The sequence below is a fragment of the Antechinus flavipes genome, chromosome 3 (genome assembly GCF_016432865.1).
Source record: "Antechinus flavipes isolate AdamAnt ecotype Samford, QLD, Australia chromosome 3, AdamAnt_v2, whole genome shotgun sequence".
Classification (NCBI taxonomy): domain Eukaryota; kingdom Metazoa; phylum Chordata; class Mammalia; order Dasyuromorphia; family Dasyuridae; genus Antechinus; species Antechinus flavipes.
This window is the reverse complement of record NC_067400.1, coordinates 318,544,716-318,562,726: the sequence shown is the minus strand read 5'-3', so window position 1 is coordinate 318,562,726 and position 18,011 is coordinate 318,544,716. Positions and strand designations below refer to the sequence as shown.

General features: G+C 38.2%; 1 protein-coding gene across 1 annotated transcript in view; it reads right to left on the bottom strand.

Moving 5' to 3' along the window:
* PDIA5 (protein disulfide isomerase family A member 5) overlaps positions 1 to 18,011 on the bottom strand; it is a 170,611-nt gene that overhangs the window by 16,396 nt on the left and 136,204 nt on the right. Inside the window, exons 12-14 of the mRNA XM_051985419.1 lie at positions 13,366 to 13,436; positions 12,635 to 12,798; positions 1,390 to 1,520 (exon numbers count right to left, since the gene is read on the bottom strand). Of these exons, the coding sequence (XP_051841379.1) occupies positions 1,390 to 1,520; positions 12,635 to 12,798; positions 13,366 to 13,436 (366 nt within the window). The remainder of the gene's footprint in view (positions 1 to 1,389; positions 1,521 to 12,634; positions 12,799 to 13,365; positions 13,437 to 18,011) is intronic.

The window sequence follows — 18,011 nt, the reverse complement described above, 5'->3', positions numbered from 1 at the left end:
ATCAAATGTGACCCTGAAGATAAATGAATCCATCTTTTCTTTGTCAAGTGGAATGTGTGGTCTGTGTGAGTCAGAAGGGGGGAATTATACAGTATTAATTTTCTTTTTTTTTGTTATTCTTTCCATTTATATTGCTGCCGACATTTTCACAAAGAAATTCTAAGGCTTAAGAAACAACAGTAGTGAAGAACCAGAACTCTTTATAAGAAGTCCTGCAGGCAGGAGGTACTAGTTTGAAAAGGGAAATAGCAAAAAACAGAGAGGGAGGATCCTGACTTGCTAAATCAACTCTCAAACAGAAATTCTGCATCTGCTGAGTTGACAGAATAGCTGAAGTCTCCCGTGGGGTACAGCTGAAACCTCAGAAAGCTGTTCTAGATGGAAGTTAGGGGCAGTGGGACTCCCAAAAGAGGGCTGATGACAACTGTGTGAGTTTGTTAGTAGACTAAGCTTCACAGCTCCAGCATTCCCCACAGATCTCAGCTTCTATTATCTTCACTGCATTAGGCTGAGCCATAACTTGGGGAAAGAGAAAGGTGAGAGCAAAGTATGAAATCCGAAGATCTATTTTGTTAAGTATCAATTAAGATGTTTAAAATGGGAATACACAAAATACCAGTCACAAATACCAGTGTAGGAGCAAAGTTGGGGCTCGACCTTAGATTAGTCTTTGATTAAAACCAGGCCTTTATGGGAATTTGGGGAAGCCAACATGGCAGCTGTGGCAGAGGGTCTGCTGCATCCCACAGGGATTCGGGAGGGTAAAAGAGGGCCAGCCCTATTCAGAAGGAGGGGTTTTACTCAAATTTTCCAGGCCACCAAAGTCTAATTAAAGAGAAAGAGGACAAAGAAGGAGAATGTTTATGGTTAGATGGCCTGCTAGGAAGAAAGCTGTCTAAGCTGCCTGTCATATATAGAAATAGGAAATATTTAAATTAGACAACAATTGTGGGTGTGAGATACTGGAACAGATGAGAGAAAGCAATTTGGCAATCGTCATTTACAGACCAGGTAATCCTTTCTGGGTAATGCAGTGATAAGGTAAAAATGCTCCAGATCATAATGCAAGGGGAAAGACACTGGACTTTGAGTCAGGAGACTGGATTCAAGTCATTCCTTAGTTATAAAAGCATGGATGAAATCACTTCCCCTTTCTGGATCTTAGTTTTCTTGTCTTAGTAAGAGAGAACTGGATTAAGTAAGCTAAGGTCTTTTCCAGTTTTAGAGTCTGAAACCCCAAGATGTTCCTGTGTGCCCAGAGAATCTCTCAGTCTCTGCCTTTGATGCAGAGATGCTATTTTTTTTTTTCAGATAAAGGGGGCTAGCTTCCATTGACTCCTCTCTCCACACGAATTTCATGTCTAGATGGCTGAGTCTCTGCCTACTCACAGGGTGCGTAGAACATGACAAGAGCATGTTTCTTTTTCTTCAGGGCTTCCCGAAAGTCCACTCCTGTCAGGTGCAGCACACTGGTTTGCTTTTCTTCCCATGCAGGCTCTGGGGGTGGGGGTGCCTCAGGACTGGAAGAAATAGAACATAACTCTTTGGGGCATCTTCCAAATGCAGACATCCACAAAAATATATTTTAGCATGTTTAGAGAAATCTTTTTAAATCACTGTTAAAAACTTTCTAATATATGTATATTTAAAATATCTTTTATCAAGTGTGGTGGAGTAGTCCTGTAATTCCTAATTCTTGGGAAGGTTGAGAACAAAGAACCTCGTGGGTTTGAGAGTTCTGAACTAAAGTGAGGATAAAGCCAATAGTATTTACTCTTAAGTATGGCACTTATGGTGAACCCTTGAGAGCAGAGACTCAACAGGTTGCTTGAGAAGGATGAAAATATAGCCTGGGTCAGAAAAAAAAAAACAAGCAGGTTAAGGCTTCCGTATTGATTAGCACTGGGATCAGATTCATGAATGGTCGTTATACTTCCATTTTAGGAAGGGAAGGAAGGAAGGAAGGGAAAAAGGAAGGAAGGAAGCGAGGGAAGGAGGAAGGAAGAAAGGGAGAAAGGGAAGGAAAAAGGGAAGAAGAAAGGAAGGAAGTAAGGAAGAAAGGAGTGAAGGAGGGAAGGGAGGAAGGAGGGAAAGAAAAAGGGAAGGAAGGAGGTAGGGAGGGAGGAAAGGAAGGAATGAAAGAAAAAGGAAGGAAGGAAAGGAGGGAGGGAGGGAAGGAAAGAAAGAAGGGAAGGAGAGAAGGATGCTTTTGAGATCGTTAGTAAGGCAATTCTTTGGGCCCACTTTCCTACCCAAACTAAGCAAGAAAGAAGGTAAGATAAACATAACTTTTTCGTTTTATACTCATTCTTCTTCCTTTGTTCATCTCAAGAATAAAAGGTGTCTTTTTTCTTTCCAAGATTAATTCTGTATTCTGTCTATCTCATCCCAAGTCTAAAATGCTACTCATTCAAAAGTATGACATATTTATTACAATTATTCCTTTAAACATCTTGAATCTTTGCTTTTATATGTTTTTTTTTTTTTTTTTGGTATACAAATATAGAGAGGCCTCCCTCATATTTAAAAAATCAAACTTTCACTTTTGTCCCCACTAGTTCTATTTCTTTTCTTCCACTGTCAAACTTCTACAACAAGTAGTCTATACCTACTGTTATTCATTTTTCATTACCCTGGAAATTTAGCTCTTCCCTCTACCACTCTATCAAAACTGTCATCCAGACACATTTTCCTTGATGTTCCTGCAATATCTGATACTATTCCTCACTGTCTCCTAGAAATTTTTCCTTTCTTCACTTCCATGATATTCCACAATCTGGCTGTGTTATCTTAGCCTCCTTAGGTGGTTCTTATTTCTTCCTCTAGCTTTCCTCAATATTTAGTCCTCCCATCTACAATTATCTTTTCATTCAGCAAGCACATGTACTCTCACAAGTTCAATTATCACCTCTGTGCATATTCCAGTTGAGAGAAATGAGAAACAAAAAAAAAAAAAAAAAAAGGCAACAAGAGGGCAGCTCTTCTTCTGCAATCTCATTTACTCATCACACATCTTCATCATTACCTGTATGAGAGTGATTTTGAAATCCTTGTCCTAGCACTGAGTTCTTAGCCTGTATTTCTATTGCTAGTCGGACAATTCCAAAGATGCATCACTGTCACATCAAACTTGGCATGTTTAAAGCAAACCTATCTTTAGAGACAGTGTTGATATAGTGAATTTCAGGGATTCTGGTTCTGATGTTTAAGTTGCTATTGTAAATAAATCAACTGATGTTTAAGCCTCAATGTTGTCAAATGTAAAATAGAGAAAATAATTTCTGCATTTCCTAATTTACAGAGATATGAATATAATGTTTTATAAACTGTAAAGTGATACATAAACATGGAGTTATTATTTACACTCAAACTGGTTAGATAATGGCAACAACATCCATCTTGTCACCAGATTCAGAAATTTATAGTTCTTTCTGAGTTGTCCTTCCTTATTTTTTATATTTAAATAGTTACTACATTCTATTAATTCTCCTTTTACATTATTTCTCAAATGTGAGAATCACAGAACCTTAGAATTAGGAGAGACCTAATTCTAGTCCATAACTAAGCAGGAATCCCTCCTGTAATATTCCCCTAAAATAGGCATCCAATTTGTACTAGAAGAAAAATCCATTTCTTCCCAAAGCAGCCCTTTCCATTTTTGAACAACTCTGGTTATTAGGAGGCTTTTCCTTATGCCACGTCTAAAAATACCTCTCTGCAACTTCCAGCTGTGGCTTTTTATTGTGTTTTTTGAGAACAAAAGGGCAACCCTGAACTCTCTTCTACTTGCCAGGTTATGTCTATCAAGAATTCTTTTCTTCTCCAGGCTAAATATCACATGTGTTCTTTCACTCTCTGTGTGGCATTAGTTTCTTCACTATCCCATCCCCATCATCTGGATTTACTACATCTTTTATTGAGGCCCCCTTTTCTCCCCTCACACAGCACCACCCTAAGGCAACTTATCAGCTCATGCAAAACACTTCTGGTCTGTTTTCCTGCCTCAAGTCTCTCCCCATGCAAACCACCTTCCACTCAGATGCTCAGGTGATCTTTGTAATGCTCAAGTGTGACCAACTCCCTACTCAATCAATTCCACTGGCTCTGGCTCTCTAGTGCTTCTAGGATCAAATAGAAAAACCTCTATTTGGTAATTAAAGTTCTTAACCTGGCCTCTTTCCAATCTTCTTATACTTTATTCTTCTCCACATAATCTATGATGTAGTCACACTGACCTTCTTGTTATCCTTCACACATGATATTCCATTTCCCAGCTGCTGTCTTTTCACTCACTGCCTTCCCATGCCCTGGAACTCTTTCTCTCTTTCTCTCTGTTTCCTAGCTTCCTTCAAGAATCAGATTAAATCCCAATTTCTGAGGGAAGCCTTTTTGGTCTCTGGTCCTGGTCTCCTTCTCACCTGCAACCCATTCTACTTTGCCTTCTGAGATTTCCTTTTAACAGCAATCCAATTAAGGTTTAGGATAATTAAATCAACTTGCACACATATACAATATACATATATGTATATTGACATAAGTGTATGCCCACATGTATACTTACATAAACATAAATGCATATAGATATGTGTAGTATAAGTATACAGATAACACATCCCTCTCAGCCATTCAATTCTGACCCTTAACATACCCAAATGATTGTAATTATTTTTTATATTGCTTCTCCAGTTATGTACACAGCTAAAAGATTCCTCTTCCCAGAAGACAGTTTTTATAATGCCATTCCCAAGATTCAAAATCTTCAGTGGTTTTTGATGTCTCAAAGCAGGGATCCTCAAACTATAGCCCAAGAGCCAGATGCGGCAGCTGAGGATGTTTAACCCCCTCAGCCAGAGCTATGAAGTTTCTTTATTTAAAGGCCCACAAAACAAAGTTTTTGTTTTCACTATAGTCCGGCCCTCCAACAGTCTGAGAGACAGTGAACTGGCCCCTATTTAAAAAGTTTGAGGACCCCTGCCTTAAAGTATACTGTCTCCTTAGCCTATTGGATATGAATCAGAAGGTATAGGTGTGAAACCTAACCCTAACCCAATAGTCACAATCATAAGCAAGTTATAACCTTTGTGAATCTCAATTTCCTAATTTGCAAAATGGAATTAAAAACACCTGTTCTCCTTACCTCGAAGGGTGGTTAGAAGGATAAAATGAGATAATTTATGTAAAAGAATTGGGTAAAGTGCTATACACATTTGTGTTATTATCATGCAGTTCAAAGTGCTACATATAACTTATGAAACTTTACTCAAAAGCATTTAGTACATGCCTGGGTGTCTGGCACTATTCAATCTCTGCAACAATGCCTTGTACATAAGAGGCACTCACATAAATTTTGTTGATAGAAGGAAAGAACTTTGATGGCTGTAGTCGGGATTTTAGCTGCACAGTTCAACTGTGTTCAAAACTGAGGTGAGAGGGAGACTTTTAGCATCGAAGTGTGTAAGAATGTTAAAGAATGATTAAAAATCTATCTAAAGAGATGAAAAGGAAAGGATTAAGATTAATACTAGTTAGGGATTACTTAGAGTCCTAACTGAATATAATCATCAGATATTTAACAGAAACAGAAATAATTGTTGATAGTTTTGCTTTTGTATCTTAAAAAGATTTCCAATTTCATGGGAAGATATAGTATATTTCCTTTTTAGTTTACCAGGCTTTTGGAAGCTTGACTGTTCAAGCCTTGAAGGAATAATGATGGGACTCTTGAGCACCTTATCCTAATTACAAGTAAATCAATTAGGAGGTAAAAGCAATATATATAGCAAGTCAAGTCAAATCTGAAAGAATGTATTAAACATCCACTATCTGCCAGTCTTATAAGTCATAGTCGGAATCATCTTAGCATAATGATACTGTGATAAGTACTGGACACACCAAGAAAAGGAGATCACAATTTAATGGAGGAAACAACATGCAAACAACTACGTGCTGTTCAGTTGGTTTTTGGTTTTTTCTGACTCTTCATGATCCCATTTGGAGTTTTTCTGGTAAAGATGCTAGAGTGGTTTGACATTTCTTTCTTCAGCTCATTTGACAGATGAGGAAACTGATGTAAACAAGGTAAAGTGACTTTCCCAGGGTCACACAGCTAGTAAGTTATCTGAGGTCAAATTTGAACTGAAAAAGATTCTTCCTGACTTTGTGGATTCTAATGAACCCTCCAGCAGTTCAGAATATTCTTCTCTGCGCTGTGAATACACTCTATTTAAAAACTGATTTATTTAAACAAATGTATATTTTCCTAAGAAAGTCCTCTCTTTCACCACGATCCCATGTGGAAGGCTCACTGTGGCCAGGAGGTGGCCTTGGTCCTGCTGGTTGTAAGCTCTGGCAGATTTTATAAAACCGGAGAGACTTTGAGGTCAGTCTTGGCAAGAGGCAGTTGCTGGCTGAGGAACAGTCTCACTAAATTCAAAGAAGCTCTTTTCTAATAGATTTGGCCACTAGGCTATGGATTATTTAGTCATGACAACCCAAGACACAAAATAAAATACAAAATGGTTTTTGGTCCTGTATTTCCCCCATTTGGCTTTGGCAGTGATGGTGGCAGAAAAAAAGGATCAAAGAAAAAAAAATCACAAGGTTTAGCTCACTTAACAACATTAATTTTACCACTAAGACTAAATTCCAATGAGTTGGAATACTCTTGGAAGAACTGAACCATATCAATATTGACATACTTGGTATAAATGAAACTATAAGGAATAAGGAAGTTGCAGTTAAATGAAAATATGGCTCAGAGATTTTTCTTGAGAGAGAAATTATGAGATTCTCATCCTGTACCCAAAGGCAACATCATTTTATGAGAAATTTAGGTCCACTGAAATGACGTGCTATTGATGAAGATAAACAAAAAAAAGACCACTGAGAAGACAACTAAGGCTTTTGTGCCAATGTCTGTGGCAGAAGATGAAAAGGAAGAAATTTTGGGGAGAATTTAAGATTGTCAAACTAAGTAAACACATATACTGAGATATAAAGGGAAAAGGTAAGAAAGGTAAAAAATGTGTAGGACTATGTAGTTCAGTATTCAGAAAAAAAGATGCCAAAGGCTTGTACATCACTGAGAAGCTTCAATGCTGCTTCTCTCCATCTTTCTCTTCCCTTGACAAATCTCACAACATAGGGATGGAAAAAAAAATTAGATAGAAAACATAAAAATTCTATTAAAACCAGAAGTAAAACTTCTGATCTAAGGAAGCATTTTGAAAAATGTTACTTTAGTGCACAATACCAGAATATAAACTGAATCCTCTTCAGACACAGCAACAAGGAAGCAGGAAGCTTGGATTCTGTATAATTTTTTTTGTATAATTTTAATACGGACTATATATAAAAGGAACACTCCACTGAGTGTTCCAGGATATGAATAGGAGTATGGCATATGCCCAAAAGATGTGTGATCCACCAACTGGAGGGTGAAAGGATGGGTGAGGTCCCACCCTCCCCACATTATTCAATTATCTCCAAATCAATACTTATTCTACCTCCTACCCATCACCTATCATCCAAAACCTCTTTGGCTCATTTGCAAAGTACAATCTCCAGTCTACTTGACCATTCGACTCCTCCTCTCCCCGCCATCCCCACCTCCCCGTACCCATACTGTCCCCTCAGGATAGTTACACCTAATTATCTGGGAACTTGTAGTAGCAACTGTGCAGGTCCCAGTGGGAAAATTCAATACTCCTTCTGCTCCCAAGACATACACTCCTTACCATGACAGTAAGCAGCACCCCTCAGAGAAAAGAATCTGTGTTCTGGGTAAATAATCTGCAAGGGCTTCTCCCTTCTCCTTTTTCATTATAGATATAGCAGGATGAGCTGGTATGAATTGGTTTGGATCTCATTACATTATTTCCCACTCCACTCCTCAAGTCCCTCTAAACCCATTTCACATATTTTCCCATCTCTGTCAACAACAAACCATCCTTCCAGTCATCCAGATTTGCAAACTCAATGATAACTCCATCACTTTCACTCATCCTATGTATCTAATCAGTTGCTGAATCTTACCATTTCTTTCTCCATGACAACCCTCCCAACTGTCCCCTTCTATCTAATTATACCATCACCTATCTAGCTCAGCTCTTCATTACTGCTCATACAGATTATCAGCAAAGCTTCCAAATTGGTCTTCTTGCTTCAAATCCTTTCTCATTCTTATCATTTTTGAAACTCTTCCAATCACAAAATCTACATTTGTTCTCTATTGACTTATGAGTGAATTATAAACTTCTTTGGCATTTTGAAATCTTTACAACTTGGCCCAATCAGCCTTATTATACATCAGTCCTTTTCCTGATCAGGCAAAGCCTTTCTGCTATTCCTCATTCATGAAGAACCACAACTAAAATCTCCAAACATGAATAAGAAATTAAGGTATATCCCTTAAGCAGGACTATGGAAATAAAGAAGGATAAAGAAGAATGAGTTTATACTGAAAACTTTCTGCTGAGCTAAATTCAAAGATAATTTCTTTTTTGCTTATTTTTGCATTGTCTGTGGGGACTCCTGCTGAAACACTAGTGTGTTTAATATTAGGAATTTTCTTGGATTATTGTATTATAGCTCTTTCCATTTTAAAAGAATGTCTTAAAATTTTACCTGCTTGGCTAGCTAAGCTGACCAAATGAATTGAGTTCTTAATGACTAATAATTATTATTAATAAGCCTACTCCACAAAATATACATGAGTTTTTCCTTAAAAAAGCATATATAATCACATTGTTCTCACTGAAGGTATTATCCTTAATAATATCCTTGATAATTATCTTTAACAATATCTTTAGTAAAAGCAAGATTTTTCATATTATTAATAAAATAAAAAAATTATTTCATCTTTACCACCGCTTTTAAAAATGTCTCAAAGCTGACCCAGAACTATTCATGACCATTCTTTGGGTTCTCATAATTAGTTCTTAATTCCCCTAATAAAAGTGCAATCCAGCTCAAATCTCTCCATCCTGTCCAAAAAACAGTATATTTTGTGAAATTCTCTACTGAAACCCACAGGTATAAGCAATGTGGTACAGGGCAGAGAGTGATAAACTTGGAGTTGGGAAGAACTTATTAAAATCTTGCCTCTGCTACTAACTGTGTAACAACTTGCAGGACTAGGCTAAATCTCTCCAAACCTTAATTTTCCCAACTGCAAAGTAGCAAAACACCCAGAACACATGCCTTTACAAGATTATTACCAGGTTGAGACAAAGCAATATAGACCAAGTGTTCTCAGAAGTGACAGGAATTATTATTATTATTATTCTCTTGATCAACACTGGTCTAGTAACATTGTCAAAAAAGGAAATGAAGTTACTCTGCCATGAACTTTTCTTGATTAAAACCATGTTGAATCTTGAGCATCATTGCTTCCTTTTACTAATGTTCACTAAGTGTCTCTAATAATTCATTCTAGGACTTTTCAAGAAGTTGAAGTCAAACTTATAATTTCCTATTTTATAATAATAACACATATTCAGTCTTTGATTCATTTGCAATCTAAGTATTTTTCAGACACATTAATAAAGAGATAAAAATTTCTCATTTTCTATATGTACAACTATACCCCTCTTAAGCATATAAATCTAAGCTTTTTCCAGGTGAAACTTGAATGATTACACTTGAAGCTTATCATTTCTTCTAATATGACTAAGGCCATCTGCTAGTTCCCACTTGCTACATAACAATAGGGTCTAGTCAGAGGTCCTCTACTATTTTGGAAAACAAGAGATGAGATACTGCCCTATAAAGATAATGAGGAAACACTAAGGAAGTCAATTAATTCACAGGGAGTGAAATCTCAGAACTCTGGGTATGAACTCCCCCTTATTTCAAAGGGCCTACAAGAATTCCACTTGAGGAGTACATCAGATTTCTTTCTTTCTTTTTTTTTTTTTTTACATCAGATTTCTTAATGATAATCAACTTTGCATGAGCAAAGGATGAGCCAAATCATCTTCAACAGGCTATACCAAATGCTCCTCTTAATAAGCTACTGGCTTGATAAAGGAGGAGAATTTGTTGATTGCTAAGGACCCTTTTCAGCTGTGTGACTCCTGCTTCTCCTTTACTTGCTGCTTCTTTCTATACTTGCACATTTATGTATTTTGTTTCTGGGATACTTTGACACTCTCTCCCTTACACATCGTGTGTGGCTTCTGCTGGTGCACACTAGTTGCCAATCATCCAAGTTATCTGCTTGAAGGAACATATCAGGAATATATCATTGCCATGAGTGATTTCAGACTGTTTTCTCTTAGCCTCAGCAGGTCAGTAGGAAGAATGCTCTTTGAACAATTAATTTGAAAAATCAATTTGTAAATACTTAATTAAGTTCCATAGTGTTCAGATACTTTGCTAGTATACAAACACAAAAATGAAACAGTCTCTGATTTATCAGAAGTCACATGGGTGATAAGAGCTAAAGAGCCCGAGAAGAACCTCTCTCAGTGATAAAAAGCCTGCTATTGTTTATCCCCAAGTTCTTTAGAGGTCTGAGGCCTTTGCTTTTGTAATAGCCCCTAATCCTGATCATTGCCCCTTTCTCTTTACAGTTGCTGTGTCTGTTTCTGCGATTCTCTACCTACCCAAAATTACTTAAAAGTTGTATTTCCAGACATCTTCAAAGTATTTCTTTTGTTTATTGTAAAATTAACTTAGAATAAAAAGTTTCTCTCTCTCTCTTTCTCTCTCTCTCTCTTTCTTTCTCTCTCTCTCTCCTTCCCTCCCTCTTTCTCCCTTTCCTTCTCTCCTCTCCCTCTTTCCTCTCTGTTCAGATCATATATACCACCAAGGAACTTACTATTATGCCTATGATGAACTTTTACATTTACTTATGTGCTGATCAAACAGAAGGTCACCAAGCTTCATTTACAATACTACAACTAAGTGGCTTTCATTCCCCACATAGAATCTACATGATTCTCTGTGCATGTATAAAACAGGAAGGACTAATTGTGTAACTTTAGGTATGTCGTTCAACATCTTCGGGTCTCAGTTTCCTTATAAATGAAAGGGAGAGAAATCCATTTTACTTTGCTTCATATGCACCCTGAGGATAAAAATGAGGCAATACATTTGAGAGCACTTTGGGGGGAAACAAAGTACTTGGCAAATGTGTATCATTAATTGTGTATTGATCTTTTCATGCACAGTCATACATACACAAAGTAATGACTGTAAAATTAACTTAGAGGAAGAAGGTTCTCTCTCTCTTTTCTATTTAGATCATATATACCACTAAGGAACTTACTATTATGCCTATGATGAACTTTTACTTATGTGCTGACCAAACAGAAGGCCAAATAATATGCATTGGTTTTAATTTATCTTTATCATCCCTCCCCTATCTTCTGCTCTGTTACCTCTTAATGAGCCACCAACTGGCAATACAGTGGAGCTAAAGGAAAAGACTTGGATAAACAGCTTGCTTAATGTAATGCTAGCCCCAGACAGAGCTTCTTGCAAGTTCCAGAGAGGAGAAAGTTCTGGATTCTGAAATAAGGAGGCCACCTGGCTCTCACAAACCTAGGGCCTACAATGTGCCATCATGCTAATCTGGCACCAAGGCTAAGAGGAGGCAGAGGTTGAAGTTGACGATAAGGAAAGGTCTTGGGAAGTACTTTACCAATTTATACAATGTTTTGAAGCTCATCAGTCCACTCTCTTCTTGCAGAAAGTCTTTTTTAATTAAACTCATCTGAGATTTATGATTATTCAATTCTGAATTCTGGGTATATACATAGTTTTCCATTTCTATGTTGTTTTGTGAGGACCCTTTGAGTTGCTCCCTGCAATATCTTTCTAGTCTGATCCATGAGAAAGCAGAGTCATTGATGGCAAGGACAATGCAGTCTCACATTAAGAGCTCTCCTTGGTGAGAAACCATATCTCCTCATTCTCCCATACTCACCAAGGTCTCCCACTGCTAGAAATAGGTTATGCTTAAGTCATTTTTGTTTGGGAAGAAAAGGCTGAGAAGCTACTATGGTTTCTGCTGACATAAAAGCATGTAAGAAGTACTCTGTCCATTTTTGCCTTTGGTTTCCCTGTGAGTACCTCTGTCCATAAGGCATAATTATTCTCTGGGAAATTGTGCAAACAAATCTTAGAGAATTTTTAAATGGGAAAAAGAAGTTTGGCAACAACGTCTGGGTTTTTGATTATGTCTATTCTTCTATTACATTGTCCTAGGTAACTCAGAATTCATATTTTTAACTCGGGGTCCTGTCAATCAGATAGACCAATCAGCACATTGGCTCTTCTATTTCAAGTACCTTATTTTCCTACTTTTATTTAGAGAGAAAAAAATGAAGGAAAGAAATGTAACCAGGGGTTAAGGAGATTAAATGAAAAGATGCTTTGGAAAAAATGTGCAAGCACTTTACTAGGATTTTGAAAATCTTATCCAAAGGGGATAAGAGTAACTCAATGGATTAGAAAGCATTACCAACAAACTACATAGCTGTTGGATTCTGGAATTAAAATTTATCTTAAATGAAGATAGCTCTGAGCTGAAGAAATTAGGCTTTTGATATATTTCTTACTTCCCAGAGCAATCGCCAGTGGCTGAGTGTCAGAAGTCTGGATATAATCTCAATATCACAAAACTTACTTCTGCATCCACTCGATAATCTTCTTCTTTGTTCTAAGCTGTGGCAAGGTATACTTTTCTTCTCCATCCTTAAAATATTTTAGTGTAGGGAAGCCTGAGATCTGATATCGTTCTGCAGTGGCTTTATTGACAGTGGCATCAATGGCTGCAAGAACACCTGGACTCTGGAATAGGGAAAGAGAAAATTATGGGTCAAAGTATCAGGCCCAGAGCTGCTAAGATGATGGATGAATTCCCAGCAGCAGATAGCCAATGCCCAGATATCTCTGTGGAGAACTGCTTGTCAGTCAGACTCACTACACCAATGCAAGCATGAATATGTCACATCACTGTCCCCATCTGCTTTGAAATAAGATACCCAGGTGAAACTTTTAAACCACTCCCCTAAAAGAAGATGGGACCCATTTACAAGCTTGAAGGTCCCAGGGGACAAAAGGAAGGCCCCTTGGGACTAAAGTTCCAGGACCAAAGTACCTCAGGCACCCAGAAGAACAAGGGAAATGATGATCAGTTTCCAGTCCAGACAGAATGTTTGTTCTACACTTTCCCAATGCTGGAAGGGGCCACATATGTGGCTAGTACTTTGGATGACAAGAGCTAAAGAGTTCAAGGGAATAAGAGAACAACTAAATAATTTGTAAGGAGAAGCTGCTTTTATGATTCCACTTACTGCTGATTTCTTAAAGAAAAGGGTTAAAAGAGAGGAGGAAGGGGTAAACAAAGGCACTTACATCTGCAGCTCCATGGAGGGTCTCCGCTGCACTCTCAAACTCGGGCTTCATCTTCTTACAATGTCCGCACCCTGTACAAAAAGTGAAGGTGGGACAAATCTTGAGGCTTTAGCTCCCTTTTTCCCCATGGCCTGCCCTAGACATAAAGCCAACCTTCCTGATGCTGAAAATGGTGTCAAGGAAGAAAGAAGGGGGACAACACTAAAAAATAAAACTTGTCCAGTTCAAGTCCTACTGATTCTGAGACGTACTGAGAGAAAGACTTCTGTTTCTATAGCACTATACGACATAGGAGAAAATCTGCAACATCAGAAACTCAAAAGATTTGAGGAAGAGAATTTATACAGACCTAAATACTTGATATTGTCTTATACTTTGCTGCCCCTATGGACAGAGTTCTGCTATCAATGATGACTCTACATATGACACTAAAGTTTTCAGGGTCCACCAATAAGGACACTGTTCAAGCAATGGTGACATCTTCTAGAAGATTAATTCTTTGTCTTGACCTGAGCTGCTCCGTGAAAGCCACTGTGGATAATCAATCAAGTCCCCAGTGGCTAAGACTTACACTGGAGTCAGCCTTTTAAAAAGAGGGCCAAGACAAGGGATCACTGAGCAGAAGAGCTGGGAGGTTGCAGAAGGAGGTTCCTCAGAGGGAAACTTGCACATCCATGTGGTCCCTTCTAGGGAGTTTTGTTCAAGGGAGGGGCTCCTGGACCATGCCTTGGGATCCAGCCACTGAGTTTCTGGATCAAATGGGAACTGAGAAGCACAGAGCCATAAGGATGAGCAAAATCCAAACTGTGCCCTTTGCTGTTATTGTGAGGTACATGGACTGTGCAGATTCGGGGGGGAGGGAGGAAAGCTGGTCACTCGTGATCCAAATTCTTTTCCTTTTAAAGGGAGATCTCACCCAGGGCAATACAAATTCTAAACCTAAAAGATTGCACAGGACCCTGGGGTGGCAATACCTCCAGAGAGGAAAAGTTTTCTTAAATATTTATGTTTATAGGGCAGCTAGGTGGTGCAGTGGATAGAGCACCAGCCCTGAAGTCAGGAGGATCTGAGTTCAAATCTGGTCTCAGACACTTAACACTTCCTAGCTATATGACCCTGGGCAAGTCACTTAACCCCAACTGCCTCAGGGGGAAAAAAAAAACTATGTTTACTCTAGTATAGGTCCTTTTAATTAGGGCAAATAAAGCCTGCCTTACTTTTAATGTTTCGTTAGCCTGAATGCCACCACAGGAAGCATTTTCTAACTTTTTGTAGAGACCCAAATATGATCTAAATTCTGATGTTCTTAGAAGAAACTCTGGATGAGGGCAAGAGACAAAAAGACAGGACTATTGACAAGCCCCAGTTACTATCTTTATAAACTCAGACCTTTGATTCTAGGCAAGAAAATATGTATTTACAACCCATATACAACCATATATACAACCAACATAGGGGTATGGAATCTGTTGTGTATAAAAAGGAACATCTTACTAATTCCAAAGAAACTGTACTGAATTTGCCTTTTTACTATATCTGAAAATGGTCAGAAATCATTAATTAACATTAAATGTGTTTTTTATGTTGCTGTGTGGTAATGATCTGTGAACTCTTATTTTGATAATGAATACTTTACTATTGTTTAGTTGATAGGACTAAAATAGGATGTCACAGCAAGGAGAGGGGTGTGAAGCACATATAAACTATGGAAAGCTGGTGACATGGAAAGTTCAAAAAGTAATTCACTATGCTTAGGACAAAGTTTGGTACCCTGAAGATTTGATATTTCCTTGACATGATAAAGAGTCTACATTCATTTCTGTCTCTTGTCTCCCCCTTAACCTTTTTTCCCTTCCTCCCCCCCTACCCAAAAGAAATGATATGCCTAAAGTAACATGGCTAGTAAGAATATGAGGCTGAATTTGAACCCAGCAACTTGGTGTAAAAGTCAAAAGTCAAAAGAGCAATCAGGCCTAGAGCCAGGAAGACTCAACTTCATGAGTCAAAATCTGGCCACATTTCTAGTCATATGCTCCAAATCACTATCAATGAGAAAAATGCAAATTAACAACTCTGAGAAACCACCTCACACCTCTCAGATTAGCTAAAGTGACAGGAAAAGATAATGATAAATGCTGGAGGGGATGTGGGAAAACTGGGACACTAATACATTGCTGGTGGAGTTGTAAAGTGATCCAACCATTCTGGAAAGCAATTTGGAACTGTACCCAAAGGGCTATAAAATTGTGCATACCCTTTGATCCAGCAGTTTCTCTAGTGAGCTTATATCCCAAACAAATCATAAAAAAGGAAAAGGACCAACGTGTGCAAAAATGCTTGTAGCCGCTCATCAGCTAGAGAATGGTTGAATAAGGTACAGTATATGAATATTATAGAATATTATTATTTTATAAGCAACGATCAGCAAGGTGATTTCAGAAAGGCCTTAAGAAACTTACATGAACTGATGCTGAGTGAAGTGAGTAAAACCAAGAGTACATTGTACACAGCAACAAGATTGTAGGATGATCAACTATGATGGACTTAGCTCTTTTCAGCAATGAGGTGATTCAGGCAATTCCAATAGACTTGGCATGGAAAGTATCATCCACATCCAGAAAAAGCACAGTACTTTCACCTTTTTGATGTTGTTATTTTCCTTTTTTTTCCCCCTCTCATTTTCTTCCCTTTTGATCTGATTTTTAAAAATCAGCATGACATGCAGCATGATGAATATGGAAATATGTTTAGAAGAACTGTACGTGTTTAATCTATATTAGATTGTTTGCTATCTTGGAGAAGGGGGAGGAAGGGGAGGGGAGAGAGATGGAGACAAATTTGGAACACAAGCTTTTGCAAAGGTGAAGGCTGAAAACTATCTTTGCATATTTTATTTAAAAGTGTAAAAAAAACCTGGCCCAACACTTAAAAGCTATGTGATCCTGGGCAAATCACTTAATGCTGTTTGCCTCAGTTTCCTCATGAAAGAAATGGCAAACCACTATAGTATCTTTGCCAAAAAAAAAATCAAATAGGGGTAATGAAGAGTAGGATATGACTGAAATAACTGAACAACAGCTCTTGATTCCTGTCCCATCTCTCTACTCATTCTGCTACCTCGCTGTCTCAGATCTTAGTTTAAAAAAATATCCCAAATTAACCCTCTCCACACACACACACACACACACACACACCCTTTAATGACAAAAACTTCTTTGTTGGCTTTTTCTGATTTGATGTTGATTTAAAGACCACAGCCTCTTGTGATACATTCATTTTCTTTCCAAGACAGAATGACTCATTTTCAGTTTCTTAAATTCTGAACAGGGACTCCTGGCCTTTCCAGATCTCATAATTGTTAGTAATCTCTCCCCCCCAAATTATTTTGTATACATTTTGTTTCTTTTTACCTGTATACATATGGTTTAGCTCCAAAGAACAGAGCTATTTCATTTGTCTTTGTACCTATCACCAAAGGCAGAGGAGGTGCTTAATGAGGCATAAGTGACTGTAACAGACTCCTGCCAGTCCGGCCTCAAGGTTATGAGGCTTCTTCCTCATTTCTTCTCTCACCATATGAGAACAAGCCCTGCTCTGCCTACATTGTAAAGTTAAAGTGAGATAATGGATATGGAAAGGAATCTGTGAACTAATAAAGCTTAATATAAAAGTAGAAAAGCTATTAATAACTCTCATACCTCACCCTACCTTACTTAGTTCACCTTCTCTGGGAACATGATAGTTCAATGGCAACAAGGTCATTCAAGGACCCTCACTCTCACCAAGGACAAAATATTCCTAACACAGGGAAATCGGGAAGCCAAGTGAATTGCCAAGTTCCTAAAGGTTCATTATTAAATTCCTCCTACTGACAAACCAGTGGGGCAGAAATCTTTAGGGTATCAAAAATTCATTACCAATCTACAGCTTGGCACCCAGCCAAGGCTGGCACAGATGGAAAAAACCCTCAGGGGCTTCCTGAATTCCTGGCAGCACCAAAACAATTCCTCCTCCTAAATAGGGCCAAGAGACAGGAATGCACCTGGCCATCAACACGATGAGTTTAACAGGTGAGATGGATACCAGAGCCAACACACAAGAGGAAGAATCAAGGCTGCTGGAGAGCAAGGTGTCCACTCCAGAGGAGGGCTGGCTTTGGATTCTGTAGAGATCCCAGTGTCAGAGACAGGGTACTTTAGGAACTTTTCATTATAATTGGGATAACAAGTTTTTTGCTCTCAAAGCTAGACTTCAAATGAATGACAGAAAGCTATTGTTGGGAAAGGACCACTGGTACAACAAGAAATGCATTTCTGAAAAGGATGCTGACTTGCCTCCCATCATGTAGCTAGTCCACAAAGCTGAGTCCCAAACCCAGGTGTTTTATCTCAAATGTAGTAGCTTCCCTTTGGGAAGTTCCTGGTTTAACACAAAGCTGCTGCTGCTGCTTTTAAAAAAATAGTAATAGCTTTTTAATTTTCCAAAATACATGCAAAGATAATTTTCAACATTCATTCTTGAAAAACCTTGTGTTCCAAAGTTTTCTCCCTCCCTCTCTCCTCTGCCCTAGACAGCAAGTAATCCAATATAGCTTAAATATATAACACAAAGCTTCATATAGGGTTAAGTCATTGAACATGGAAGTC